At 44.3% G+C, this 11,763-nt stretch overlaps 1 protein-coding gene across 3 annotated transcripts in view; it reads right to left on the bottom strand.

The window, feature by feature from the left end:
- Med13l (mediator complex subunit 13L) overlaps positions 1 to 11,743 on the bottom strand; it is a 221,437-nt gene extending 209,694 nt beyond the window's left edge. For all 3 annotated transcript variants that reach the window (XM_055605858.1, XM_055605859.1, XM_055605861.1), the window contains exon 1: positions 11,590 to 11,743. In XM_055605858.1, coding sequence (XP_055461833.1) covers positions 11,590 to 11,661 — 72 coding nt within the window. In that variant the 5' untranslated portion in view covers positions 11,662 to 11,743. The remainder of the gene's footprint in view (positions 1 to 11,589) is intronic.
- Positions 11,744 to 11,763: the final 20 nt, after the last annotated feature.

Below are 11,763 nucleotides of genomic sequence, written 5' to 3'. Positions count from 1 at the left end.
TGTGTGTGTGTGTGTGTGTGTGTGTGTGTGTGTGTGTGTGTGTGTGTCAGAGGATAACTTTTGGGTCCAAAAGCTGGAACTCGGGTCATCAGGTATATATGGCGAGTGTCCTGAGCACCTGGGCCGTCTCACAGGCCATAAACAGAGTCCTGGGAACCTGTCAATCTGTGTAGAATGACTCACTGTATTGAAACTGCTTTGAGTGCCTTAAGCTTTAAGCACCTGCAGTTCCAGGTGGTAGGATAAATACAGTGTTTAGCTCTGTGTTCTGGTATAAATTTTAAATGATCAGCTGGTCAGGTGTTAGATGAATCTAATTTTTTAGGTATCGACATAGGTTAGCAAGATGGCTCCATGGATATAAGCACTTGCTGGCAAGTCTGACTACCTGAGTTCAATCCCCATAACCATGGTGGAAGGAGAGGACTCCCGAGTTCTTCGTATTTCCACACATATATATGGGTACACACACAAAATGGATAAATGCGGGTTTTTTTTTTTAATTTTAAAATACCTATACCCTTGTTTACAGTAATTATTATATAACTAAATTTCCTTAAAATATCTATTATTCTAGGATTAAATCACATGCCTATAGGATTTCAATTCCATGATTTAATATAGAAAGTACGTTCAAAAGAGAACTTCACACGCAACCATCTATATCGCCTAAAACTGAGAAAATGTTTAAATTGGGGAGTTGGGGTTTGTTTTAACAGGATCGCCCCATAACCCCCTGGACAACCTGAAACTCACAGGAATTCATTGTGTATCTGCCTCCCAGTGGTAAGATTAAAGCCATGCACCATTATGTATAACACATCCTTTATTTCTGAGATGTATTTTATGATCCCTGTCAGCCCTCCGAATGCGCTCAATATACAGGCTAATCACTGCCCACCTCCACTGAAAACAAAGGTCACTCCACCACTAACTCAGGGCTTGAAAGAGCAAAGAGTCCAGCAGGCCTGGAATTCATTCATTGTATGCGCACACACACATAAGCACACGTGCACACGAACTCATAAGCGTGACTCACACACTTGCAGAGGCATAAAGACAACATGTAGGACCCCATCCTCTTCTTCCATCTAGGGCAGGGTTCCTTACCAATGCCCACAGCTGCGTGCCAATGCCAAAGCCAAGCTCCCCTGGGGTTGTGCTCAAGCCTAAGACACTTATTAAAGAAAAATGTTAAAGAGCTTATCAAGCTGGGCTTAGTGGTAGAGTACTTTAACCCCAGCACTTGGGAGGCAGAGGCAGGCAGAGCTCCTTGACCAGGCCAGCCTGGTCTACATATCAATTCCAGAACAGTCACAGCTACATAGTGAAACCTTGTCTCAAAAACAAAACAAAACAAAGGACAAAAGAGATTGTTTTTTCCTTTTTTAATTTTTATTTTCTTTTTATTAGTTACAGTTTATTCACTTTGTATCCCAGCTGCAGCCCCAGCCCTCCCTCTTCTTCTCCTATGCCCCTCCCCCTCCACTGAGAGGGGAGGTCCTCCTCCCCCACCATCTGACCCTGGTCTATCAGGTCTCATCATTTACAGTGACACTGTAGCACAGATATTCAAAAGTTTAAGTTACAATTTAATAAATTATTTGTGGGCCAGTAGGATGTCTCAGTGGGTAATGGTGCTGCTGCCAAGACTCAAAAGGTAGGAGAGAACCGATGTTCACATGCTGCCCTTTGTCTTCCTGCAGCAACTCTCACAACTTCCCTCACTCCATGCACACAAATAAATGTAATTTTAAAAGACAGAAAAAAAATTAAGATTTTGTTGGTTAAAAATAAAATTAACAGTATGCTCCTTGGACTCAGGGCACATTCAAGCTCCAACTAAAGCCTTGCCTCCTCCACACTTAGTCCTTTCTTATACCCATCCATCTTTTATCTCTAAGATGCCCCTTTCCAGGCACGCCAGTGAGGACTTTGCTAACCCACCAGATTATGTCTCCACCTTTCCTGTCTCTCTGATGCTTTCAAATCTACAAAAGCAGCCCTGCCATTCGGGAGCTGGCTCTTCCCACTCCCTCATGACACCCAGGCTGGCTCACGGCCAACATCCATCAGCTCTCCAGGACAGATTCCACCCTCACTGTCACTAACCACTAAGCAGCCTGACAGCAAGCCTCAGCTGCCACTCCAGGCCCATGACTGCCCTTAAGAACTATGATTACCCACCCTGTTTACTTCCATGTCAGAGAAAACCAATTTCACTGTCTACCTAAAGCATACAAGAACACACACTCATGAATTAAACCTACCCACAGCAGCAGGGCCACTCCATGAGAAGTAATCACGATCCAGAAACTACTGTGTAAACCGAGCAGAATCTAAAGGAAGGTGGCTCCCGAGGCTCAAGAAGTCTGACTTGCCTGCGGAAGAGAGCAGTCCTAGAAAGGCTTTTAAACACATATTCAGTGTAATACCATTTAACACACTTGTTTTTCCTCAATTCATTTCTCTTAATAGTTTTCTATATCATCTTGGATTATCTCCCATTCTCATCTCGTGTCCCATCTGCTCATTTAAGATTTCACGTCTGTCCAGTTTCTGAAATATTTGTCACTTTAGTCATTAACACTTTGCACAATGCTCTGTTTCCTTAAAGTTCAGAACTGGATTATTTTAGAAAGCTCAAGATTATTTTAACATCACTGTTTCTTAATCTAAACTGGTCTGCCCACACTTCAAATTTTCCACCTAATGAAAATTCCACCTCAGTAAATTTTGATGCTGTGTTTTAAAAGGAAGCCAAGAAGCAGGGCCATAAACTAGAGTGTTCTACATGCCACCTCAGCAAAGTCTCCTAAGCAAACTTAAGAGCTGTGAACTGAGCCCCACAGAACTCCCCAGCAAGCCGCAGCCTACCCTCTGACCCTCCCAGGGCCGGTACAGAGCTCCCCTCTGGTCTTTCCAGCCTCAAGGCATCACACAGTCCATGCAGCTCCCTCTGGGCCTGACATACAGCATCTCAGAAATTAAATCGTACATGTAGGTCTTTTCCCTGTGCGTCAGACCCTTAGCCCTTTAGTAAGTGCAAGCTAGATTTTAATCATTTCTGATGTACATTATTCCTAAATGAATTATACATGTCCTAAATTTCTCAAACACAGCATACAAAAAAATTAACATTTCTAAATATTAGTTTATTGGCTATCCCATCCAATCTCACCCCCAAATCCCTTTCATCTCCCTCGGTCTCAGAAGTCCTCATTTACCACATAAAACAGCAAGCAAAAAGCCTGTCTCTCAGATGGTCTAAGGATAGAAGAGCTAAAAGGTAAAGAAGCAAAATCTTTTCTCCTGATAACATCAGAGAACCTGCCAATGTTTCCAACATGTTAATGAGAGGGTGCCAGCAGGGAGGCAAGGGAAAAATGCCTCCACCCCGCCCTGTGAACCCGCTGCTCATTATGCACTCGGCAGCAAGGCCTCTCCACACCCTTCAAGCATCCACCAGCCAACAACCCTCTCCTGGACCTGGGGGAGGGCAGCCCCCAACTACAGACAAACACTCCCACTGCCTGAGGCACAGGAGGAGGTCAAGACTGCCTCTCTGCCAGCCCAGACAACAGGCTAAGGGAAAGCAGCAAATGCCCACCATGGGATCAGTCCCCAGAGAAATGCTAGGAAAGCCAGTGACTCTCTAACTCCAGTCACTAAGTGCAGCACAGGCATCATTTGGCCGGCAACACCAGGGCAACCCCAGGGAGGGAGGGCCCTCCCCAAGAGAAACTTTCAAATGAACCTTTTCTAATATTTTAGGATATGGAGCACACCTGCACGGTAATTTCTAGTTCCATGGTGAACTTCACTCTCTCCACAGGCAGCATGCTTAACAGGAAGTCTATAGATCTGTGAGGTCCTTCCTTCAGTGACAACGGAATGCTCTGAGATACTGCCAAGTTGTTAAATGGCAATCAGAAACTCGGCAGACTACGCCTCTCTTCTCAAAACAGCAATAGGGAAATCAGCACAGCAGGCAAATCGTGATTCAGTGTTGAGAAAAACAATAAATTTATCAGGTCCTATTTCTGACATTCCCTGAGACCAATCTCAACAAAGGTAAGGGCACCTTAGAGCTGCCAAGGAAGTAACCCATCAAATACCAAGTAAGAGCCACGGTTCAATCTCTAGTCTCCCCAATTACAGCTCAGAGCAGGCACAAAATCTTCCAACACTTTACAGACATACAACAGTGAAAGGAAAAGCCATAGGCAAAGATGGGTTTCAAGTCTCTCCTCTCAGTCACAGCTCGCTGGTGAGCAATTCAATCCCCTCTTCCCTCAAAAAAGCTCAAAGCTGAGGCTTCCCCTCAGCCTTCCAGGTGGGTGCCTACCTGGTTTGAGGCCTAGGAAGCGCACCTGAAATCCCAGCACTCACCTGAGAAGCCCTTTGAGTCACAGTGAGTTCTAGACCAGCCAGGGGATACCTTGTCTAAAATAAAATGTACTCAAAAGGGTTTTTCCACATATCCTGACCTCTGTATCTCCACTAAGTTCATGAGTTGTATCCAACCTGACTTGCCTCGTTACTGGGGAAAAAAAAAAAAATTAAATTCAGCGCTGCTTCCCTCTTCCAGTTCACTGCCCATTTTACTGGGCTGTTTACTGGACTCATGAAAAGTGACCTTATAACTAAAAGCTGAGTAAAAGCCCCCTGCACAACCTGAAAAACAAAAGCAAAGGACTCTGGGTCAAGGCCCAGACTTAATTCCCAAAGGGTTACAAAACTACAGTTCAGCAAGGTTAGACAATCCAGGATATCGACAACCACTGCGCATTCAGCTTCGCTAAGGAAATTCAGACAACAGAGCTAAACATATAAGTTATTTTCTAATTTCTGGGTTTTGTTTTCTAGCTTGGTGGGATGTGTGTGTGTGTGAGAGAGAAAGAAGAGAGAGAGAGCGTGTCAGGGTTATCTCTATATAACCTTGGCCATCTGTAACTCTCTATATAGCCCTGGCTGGCCTCAATCTCACAGAGAGTACCTGCCTCTCCCTCCTGGATGGTAGAATTAAAGGAGTGTGCCACCAAGCCAGCTCAAAACTTTTTAATAGCATATTTCCAATCAGAACCCAAACAAGTATGAGGACCCCTCTGAAGAATGAAGGGAACTGTTTAATAGCAGGGAATGAATGCCTAAGTGCAGGGACAGCACCCAGGTAACTGTGAACAGGGTCACTTCCCTACAAAACTCCATCTCCTCCTCAGAGGAAGAGCAGGAACCTGAGCAACTAGTTCCGTGTATGGCAATGAGGGAAAGCTTCAGAGAGGAGTGAGACTAGAACAGACTCTTTTAAACAAGTGAGCCTGGTGTGGGAGCAGCCGTAACCCCAGCACTCCTGGGCAGAGGCAGAGAGCCTACCCAGAGCCCCAAGGCAAGCTGCAGCTACACAGTGGAGGCCTGTCTCAGATAATCATCTTCCTAAAGTTTAACAAGCTGTTAGAGTGTCACTGGTGTTACCAAAATCTTGTTCACAATTATCTACCTTACTTTAAACAAATGTTTTCCTCAATTTTAATTTTTAGATCAAATGTCAAATGTCCTATTAATACAGTGATTTGATATAAATTAAGAATAAATTATAGCCAGGAATGGTGGCCCACACCTGTAATCTCAGCACTCCAGAAGGCAGAGACAGGCAATCTCTCTGAGTTTGAGGTCAGCCTGGTCTACAATGTGAGTCTATACAAGATAATACCAAAGTGAAATTTCATATAATCAACCAGGAAGTTTCTTTAACAGTAATGGAATTTCACTATACTGAAAAAGGAACAAAATGCAGAAAGCTGTATGCTTTACTTCAAAGTAATGTAAATATAGCTTTAAGAGTATCCTACCACAATTCCCCCAGAATGAGAACTAAACATTCAGAAACACACCATAAACCAGGGCAGAGACACCAGCAAAGGAACATTTTCCTTGAGAAAACTCATTTCTCCCAACACTCGGCTGGAAAGAAAGCAGTCATCTTAGGGCTTTTAGACTAGACTCCAAACAGACTCTAAAAGACTCTCCTTGGCTTCAAGGAGACGTCTAGCAAACATCACCAACACATGCACACAGAGAAGCAGGGTTCCAGTAGTGACCACCACAGCAGCTAGGAAGGGCCGTCTCCTCACTGCTGCCTTAAATACAGTAACTACAGTGGAGCAGAGGAAACCTCCCCAAAGCAACAGACCACAACTTTTTAAGAAAACTTCCACAGTTATTTTCAATCAACTAAAGCAAAGACAGAAGACTATGCTGATGTACATAAGCACCTATCCTAAAAATTGGGCAGGCTTGTATATTTCATTCATGCAAATGAGTCTGAATTTACTAGTCCTCATTTATGTCCATATTTACCAAGATAAATGAAATATCACCTCCCCTATGTAATGAAGTCAGTTCTCTCAACAGAACAAAGCTAACACCTTCAAATCTTTCAAATAAACAATGAAAGCATATAGCATAAAAGGGAATAATCTGAATGGGATCAGAAGAATGTGATCCAGCAGTCAATAGGGGAAAGCCGGACATTCCAGAAACACAAATATTGAGTCTCTAATTCTAAAACTCTACAAAAATCCTAGGAGGCAAATGCATGTGGACTTGTCTTATATTTTTGCTTTGTTGGGAGGGAGCTATTCCCACGGGCTGTCTAATTTACACTGTCTAACTAATTCCCTTTGCTATGTCCTAACCGTTCTTTCTTTGCAACAACATTATCTCTAAAATGACCAAACAGAGACTCTGGTAAACAGGCACCACACACAGTCTATCAAGCACGTTCATACACAGCGCCTCTTAAAGACCACTAACGGCAATGCTGGCGAGTTTCTCATAAATGGTTGTACAGCACAGTTCACCGGTCACACCTACCATGCAACCACATTCTAATTTTCATAAGCTTTATCTAATCTCTCTCAGTGGCTAGCTCCTCTGCAATAAACATATCATCCTCTTTCACAGGAATGCAAATCACTACCTGTATCGCTTAAATAACATGATCTTCTCTTGAAAAATAAGTCAAAGGCTTCAAATATATCTAGACTACCTCTGAATCAAACTTTGATAACTGAATTAACTATTCATTAAAAAAAAATTCAGATAATCTACAGCATCCCTGTATACACTGAGACAGAGTTCCGTCGCAATTCTGTCTTTATTCATCTCAGGGTATAGATCCTGAAAGTGTTTGATGAATACAATTAGCTCACAATTAACTAGGCTAAATTAGCTAGTGAACAAAAAAGATCAATTTTCCATACTAATTAATATAAGCCACAACTATAAGTTAATGATACTTAAAGAAATGCCCTGACTTTTTTTCAATATAAATCTAACATATTCATGGCAAAATGACCAGAGCAGGCCAACAAAATGACAAGTTACAAAAGTGCCTGCACACACTCCACGAACACTTCCTGTCTTGAACACACCCCTGCCCACTCTCGTCACAAAGAGAAAGCAATGGGCCCAGCCTGCTGCCCAAAAAGCATGCCAAAGCCTTTGGCACATACAGATCTCAGGTACATTATTTCTCTTTAAATTATGAACTCATCACACGTACAAATGGCTCTTTAAAACGGTCCAGTAAACTGCTACACTCTGCCTTAAATTGCTGTCTATTATGTGCTTAAAAATATTTACTAGCAATTGGAGGTTAATATGGCAACCATTACCGGCTAGCAATTATTGCCATTAAAAATATAAATACTATAACACCATGTGCCACTAACAACAAATGCTAAACAGAAAACACACCGACATAACATAAATATTTTCATTAAAGAAAATGAACCATCATGAAAAAGATGCTTTAAATGTATGCTTATTTTAAATATTAAAACTGCAGACTAGGGTAGGGGGCAAACTGTGTGCAGTATTGAGCACTCTGAAACCTTAGCAAATTTTCCTTTTCCTCATCTCCATTTGGCAGTCCTCCCACTGGATTCTAAGTTCCCAGCAGCTCAAGTTTTCAACATTCACAACCATGTTCCTTTTCTTGGGGGGTAGGGGGGAAGGAATAATTCTCTTAAGACAAAAGAAAATTAGGTCTACAACAAATTCCCCTAAAAGCTTCAAATATAAAATGAATAGTCCTCAGTAGGCGGTTAAATACCAATGTGTACATGTGTTATAATCCAGTGAGAATTTGACACCATTACTCAATTAACCTATAGTATGGGAGATTTTAAGCAAATCAAGTATGAATGTGGCACAAACATCTAAGAATTAGAAAAGGCTCCCTCAAGTCCCAGTGCCCAGCATAATTAAGTCTAGCCAAAAGGGCACAAAGTCACTTTCTCCACATTATCTCAAAAGAAAAACAAAAAGATACACTGGCCATCTGGATATTATAACGTGTCTTCCCTCCCACAGGATACAATGTTACATTTCCCGAACAGGAAGACTGAGCACTTAACTCAACTGTAAGTAAGTGAATAAACCAAGAGTCACCCCAAAACTTGATAGACAGCATGAGAAAAGTTTTGTCACAAAGGCCCAGCCAGGCATGAATTTCCTGCAGTGGCTACAAATCTCACAGTAGTGAGAGTAAGAAACAGCACAATGACCTATACCATATGCGTCCAATGGCCTTTCACAGCTTAGGAAGGGGGTGGAGATAGAAAAGAAAGTGTAGGAAACAGGGCTCCAGGCAGTATCAGAAAACAAACTCAGTAAAAGACTAGGAACACAAATCTTAAAGGTGCCTGACTGCTCAGCCAGCTTTTGCTAAACCCTGGCGATGGCCTCAGGATAACAGGAAGTTGTGGGTCACTGTTCCCACACAGCCCTAGTCCAGCCTGCACCTCTATCCACGGTAACAGGAGCTTGTGGGCACGTTTTCCAGAAATGGTAAGTCTTCTCTGCTCAGAACAAACTGCAGGCCAGTGTTCAGAAGTATAACATGCTAAGTGCCTGACACAAAACATGAGTTTGAAAAGGTGATGACCGTCTCTCCTTTGGATGCAACTATTCTGTAATGTTCTTTAGGCAATGTATTCTTAGTATGAATTCTTAGTATGACAGCTTGCTCAATTCAGAACCATGTAAAAAAGACTTGGCAGTTTGGGTTTTTTTCTAAGAAATTTTAGGGTTGGAGAGATGGCTTAGGGGTTGAGAGCGCTGGCTGCTCTTCAGAGGGCCAGAGTTCAGCTCACATCACCCACATGGCAGCTCACAGTGGTGTGTAATTCCAATTCCAAAAAAACCCAACACCCTCACACAGACACACATGTTGGCAAAACACCATCAATACACATAAAATAAAAGTAAGTAAGCAATTTTAAAAATTTATGAACAGCATTTAGTCATTTCCAGGTATCAAGAAATATAAACGTTCTATATTTTAAAAACAATCTAAGCATTTCTGCATGCTTAGGGGTTACTAAAAAAGTTAATTGCACCTTAAATTAAATTCAAAAGTTAACTCTTTGGTATAAAGATGATAGAGGAGAAACACCCAGAATGCAGCCCTTAGGCCAGAATCTTCAACAACGACTCTCAAACATCCCATCTCCCCACCATCCCCCTTGAAGCTGAGGACGGCGAGGAAAGGCCGTGCACCCAATGGTCTTTCACTTGTCCCCACCACTCACTGTATTGTAAACTAGCCGCATGCACACCTGCACCACGACTCAGCATGGTGCCTGGTAATTCGGGGCTCTCCCGAACTAACATGGGTTGACTTGGTTATTTTAATTACCTGTGAAAGTGCCAATGTGATCACCCAGGCGCCAAACAAAACCGCTTTAAATACCCCCTAGTCAATATGTTTGCTGATCTATGAAGGTCCCTGAACCTAACACTAAATGACAGACAACAGAAGTTGGGGGGGTGGGAGAGAAGGAGAGGAGGCAAAAGTAGTTTTATCCTTACATCAAAAGATCAAGGGAAAATTACCACAGCAGTAAAAGGAAGAACCCCAACTTCTAACTGAATCTCAAGACTCAGACTCTGCCTAAAATCCAGGGTGGAAGGGAATCAGCTTGCTTTACACTAGTGGAAGCCAGGTACTGTCATTCGGCCTTTGTAAGCCAAAATCATGCTTGATTTCTTTATCTGCATGAAAATAAAATGACACTTCCAAAGTTGGCAAGAATTAGTATTTCTCCACTAGTCTCCAAGGGGAGAAAAAGCAGCTATGCCACCCATAATTAAATGTAACTAATTACAATTTGAACACTAAATTATTTATCCAGTGTAAACAAGGACTGAGAGGAAATAAAGCTTCTATCTACAGCAGGGGTTCCAGAAAATAATCTGCAATAAATGCATGTTCTCTAAAAGGCAGAGTTCCCCCCAAACACACACACACACCCCCAAAAAATTCCGGCACACAACTTAAAATAAGTTGAGTTTTTAAGGCTAAATTAAATAAGCCGTTCAACCAATTTCCCAATTATATTCTACGCTTGAAACATAATTGCCTTACATCTGTTTACAAATCTTTGCTCAATATTTAAACAAATTCGTACTCTCCGGGGCACATAGCTCCACACACAGTAACTCAGGCACAAAGCGCGTATTTAAAGACCACGCACTCCCATTATCAGTCTGAGCGCCAGGTTTAACAACGCGAATGTTTTCAGAGCTAGGTAATACGACCCAATAAAAAGCAAAGACGGCATTTACCACCAAATGTCACTGCCACCGCCAGGAAAGAGTTGCTGGAGCCCTATACATTTTTAATTTCGATGACTCGAGCCGCCGTCGTCGGGTGCCAGGCTTCCAGGAGAACAATTGACACCCTAAATCGTTCGAGATTAAGGCAGGCGACGCACTTCCAAAGCAAAAGTTGTCAATTATCAGAGAGGCGAGAGCCGGAGAGAGGAGAGGCAAAGGCAGATAAAGCGATGTTATCAAACCGCCCAGCTTGTTGCTCGCGCGTGTGCCTGTGCCTGTGCCTGCGTGTGTGTGTCTGTGTGTGTGTTCCTTGGGAGGGCAGAGAAAACAGTTTTTAAAGGCAGCTGAGGCGAGCGAGGAGCGGCAGCTCCCTCCACCTTCCGTGGGCTGCGAGCAATGGCTCTCCCGCTCTCCGGCGTAGTAAGCCCCGAGAGGCGGGCGGGCGGCTGTCCGTCCGTGTTTACAACCGCGCGAGCTTCGGCGGCCGGAGTCCTCTCCCTGGACACGATCGCCTCCCATCAACTGATTTCGGGCGAAATCGCAGGTGTCAGTGTGGAATCTCATCCCATCTCATTTTATTTTATTTTATTTTATTTTTAAGGAAATTCAGAAGGCAGACGCGGGCGGGCAGCCGATCCCCGATCCGGAGAGAGGACGAGCCTGCAGATCCCCGGCGCCGGCGACCGCACAAGGCAGAGCTAAGCCTCTTCCACATTTCGGGAAGGAGGAGAGGAAAAAAAAAAAAAAAAAAAAAAGCGGGGGAAGGGGAGGGGAAGGGGGGTGTGATTGCCACGGAGGTGGGCGCTCCGAGCGCGCCCCGGCGTCCGCAGCGCCCCGACTTCCACACGCACGTCCGCGCCGGGCGCCGCGCTCGCCGACGCCGCCGGGGCTCCGGGAGGAGAAAGTTGCGCGGCGGGGAGGTCGCGCCCCCCAAACCCGGGCCCCCCGCCCCGCCGCACTCACCAGCGAGAAGAGGTTGGAGTGACAATCCTCCAGGCTCGCCCCGTTCGCCACCCAGTTCGCCGAGGCGGTCATGGTCCTCCGCGAGCCCGGCCGCCAGAGCGGGGCATGTCGGAGCGGGCCGGGCCGGGCGGCGGCTCGCGGGCACCGGGGCGCGAGGCCCGCGCGGGAGGCCCG

Source organism: Psammomys obesus, unplaced genomic scaffold (genome assembly GCF_907164565.1).
Source record: "Psammomys obesus unplaced genomic scaffold, mPsaObe1.curated_primary_1811, whole genome shotgun sequence".
Classification (NCBI taxonomy): domain Eukaryota; kingdom Metazoa; phylum Chordata; class Mammalia; order Rodentia; family Muridae; genus Psammomys; species Psammomys obesus.
Note: the sequence above shows the minus strand (reverse complement) of the source record. Positions and strands in the feature narration are given on the sequence as shown.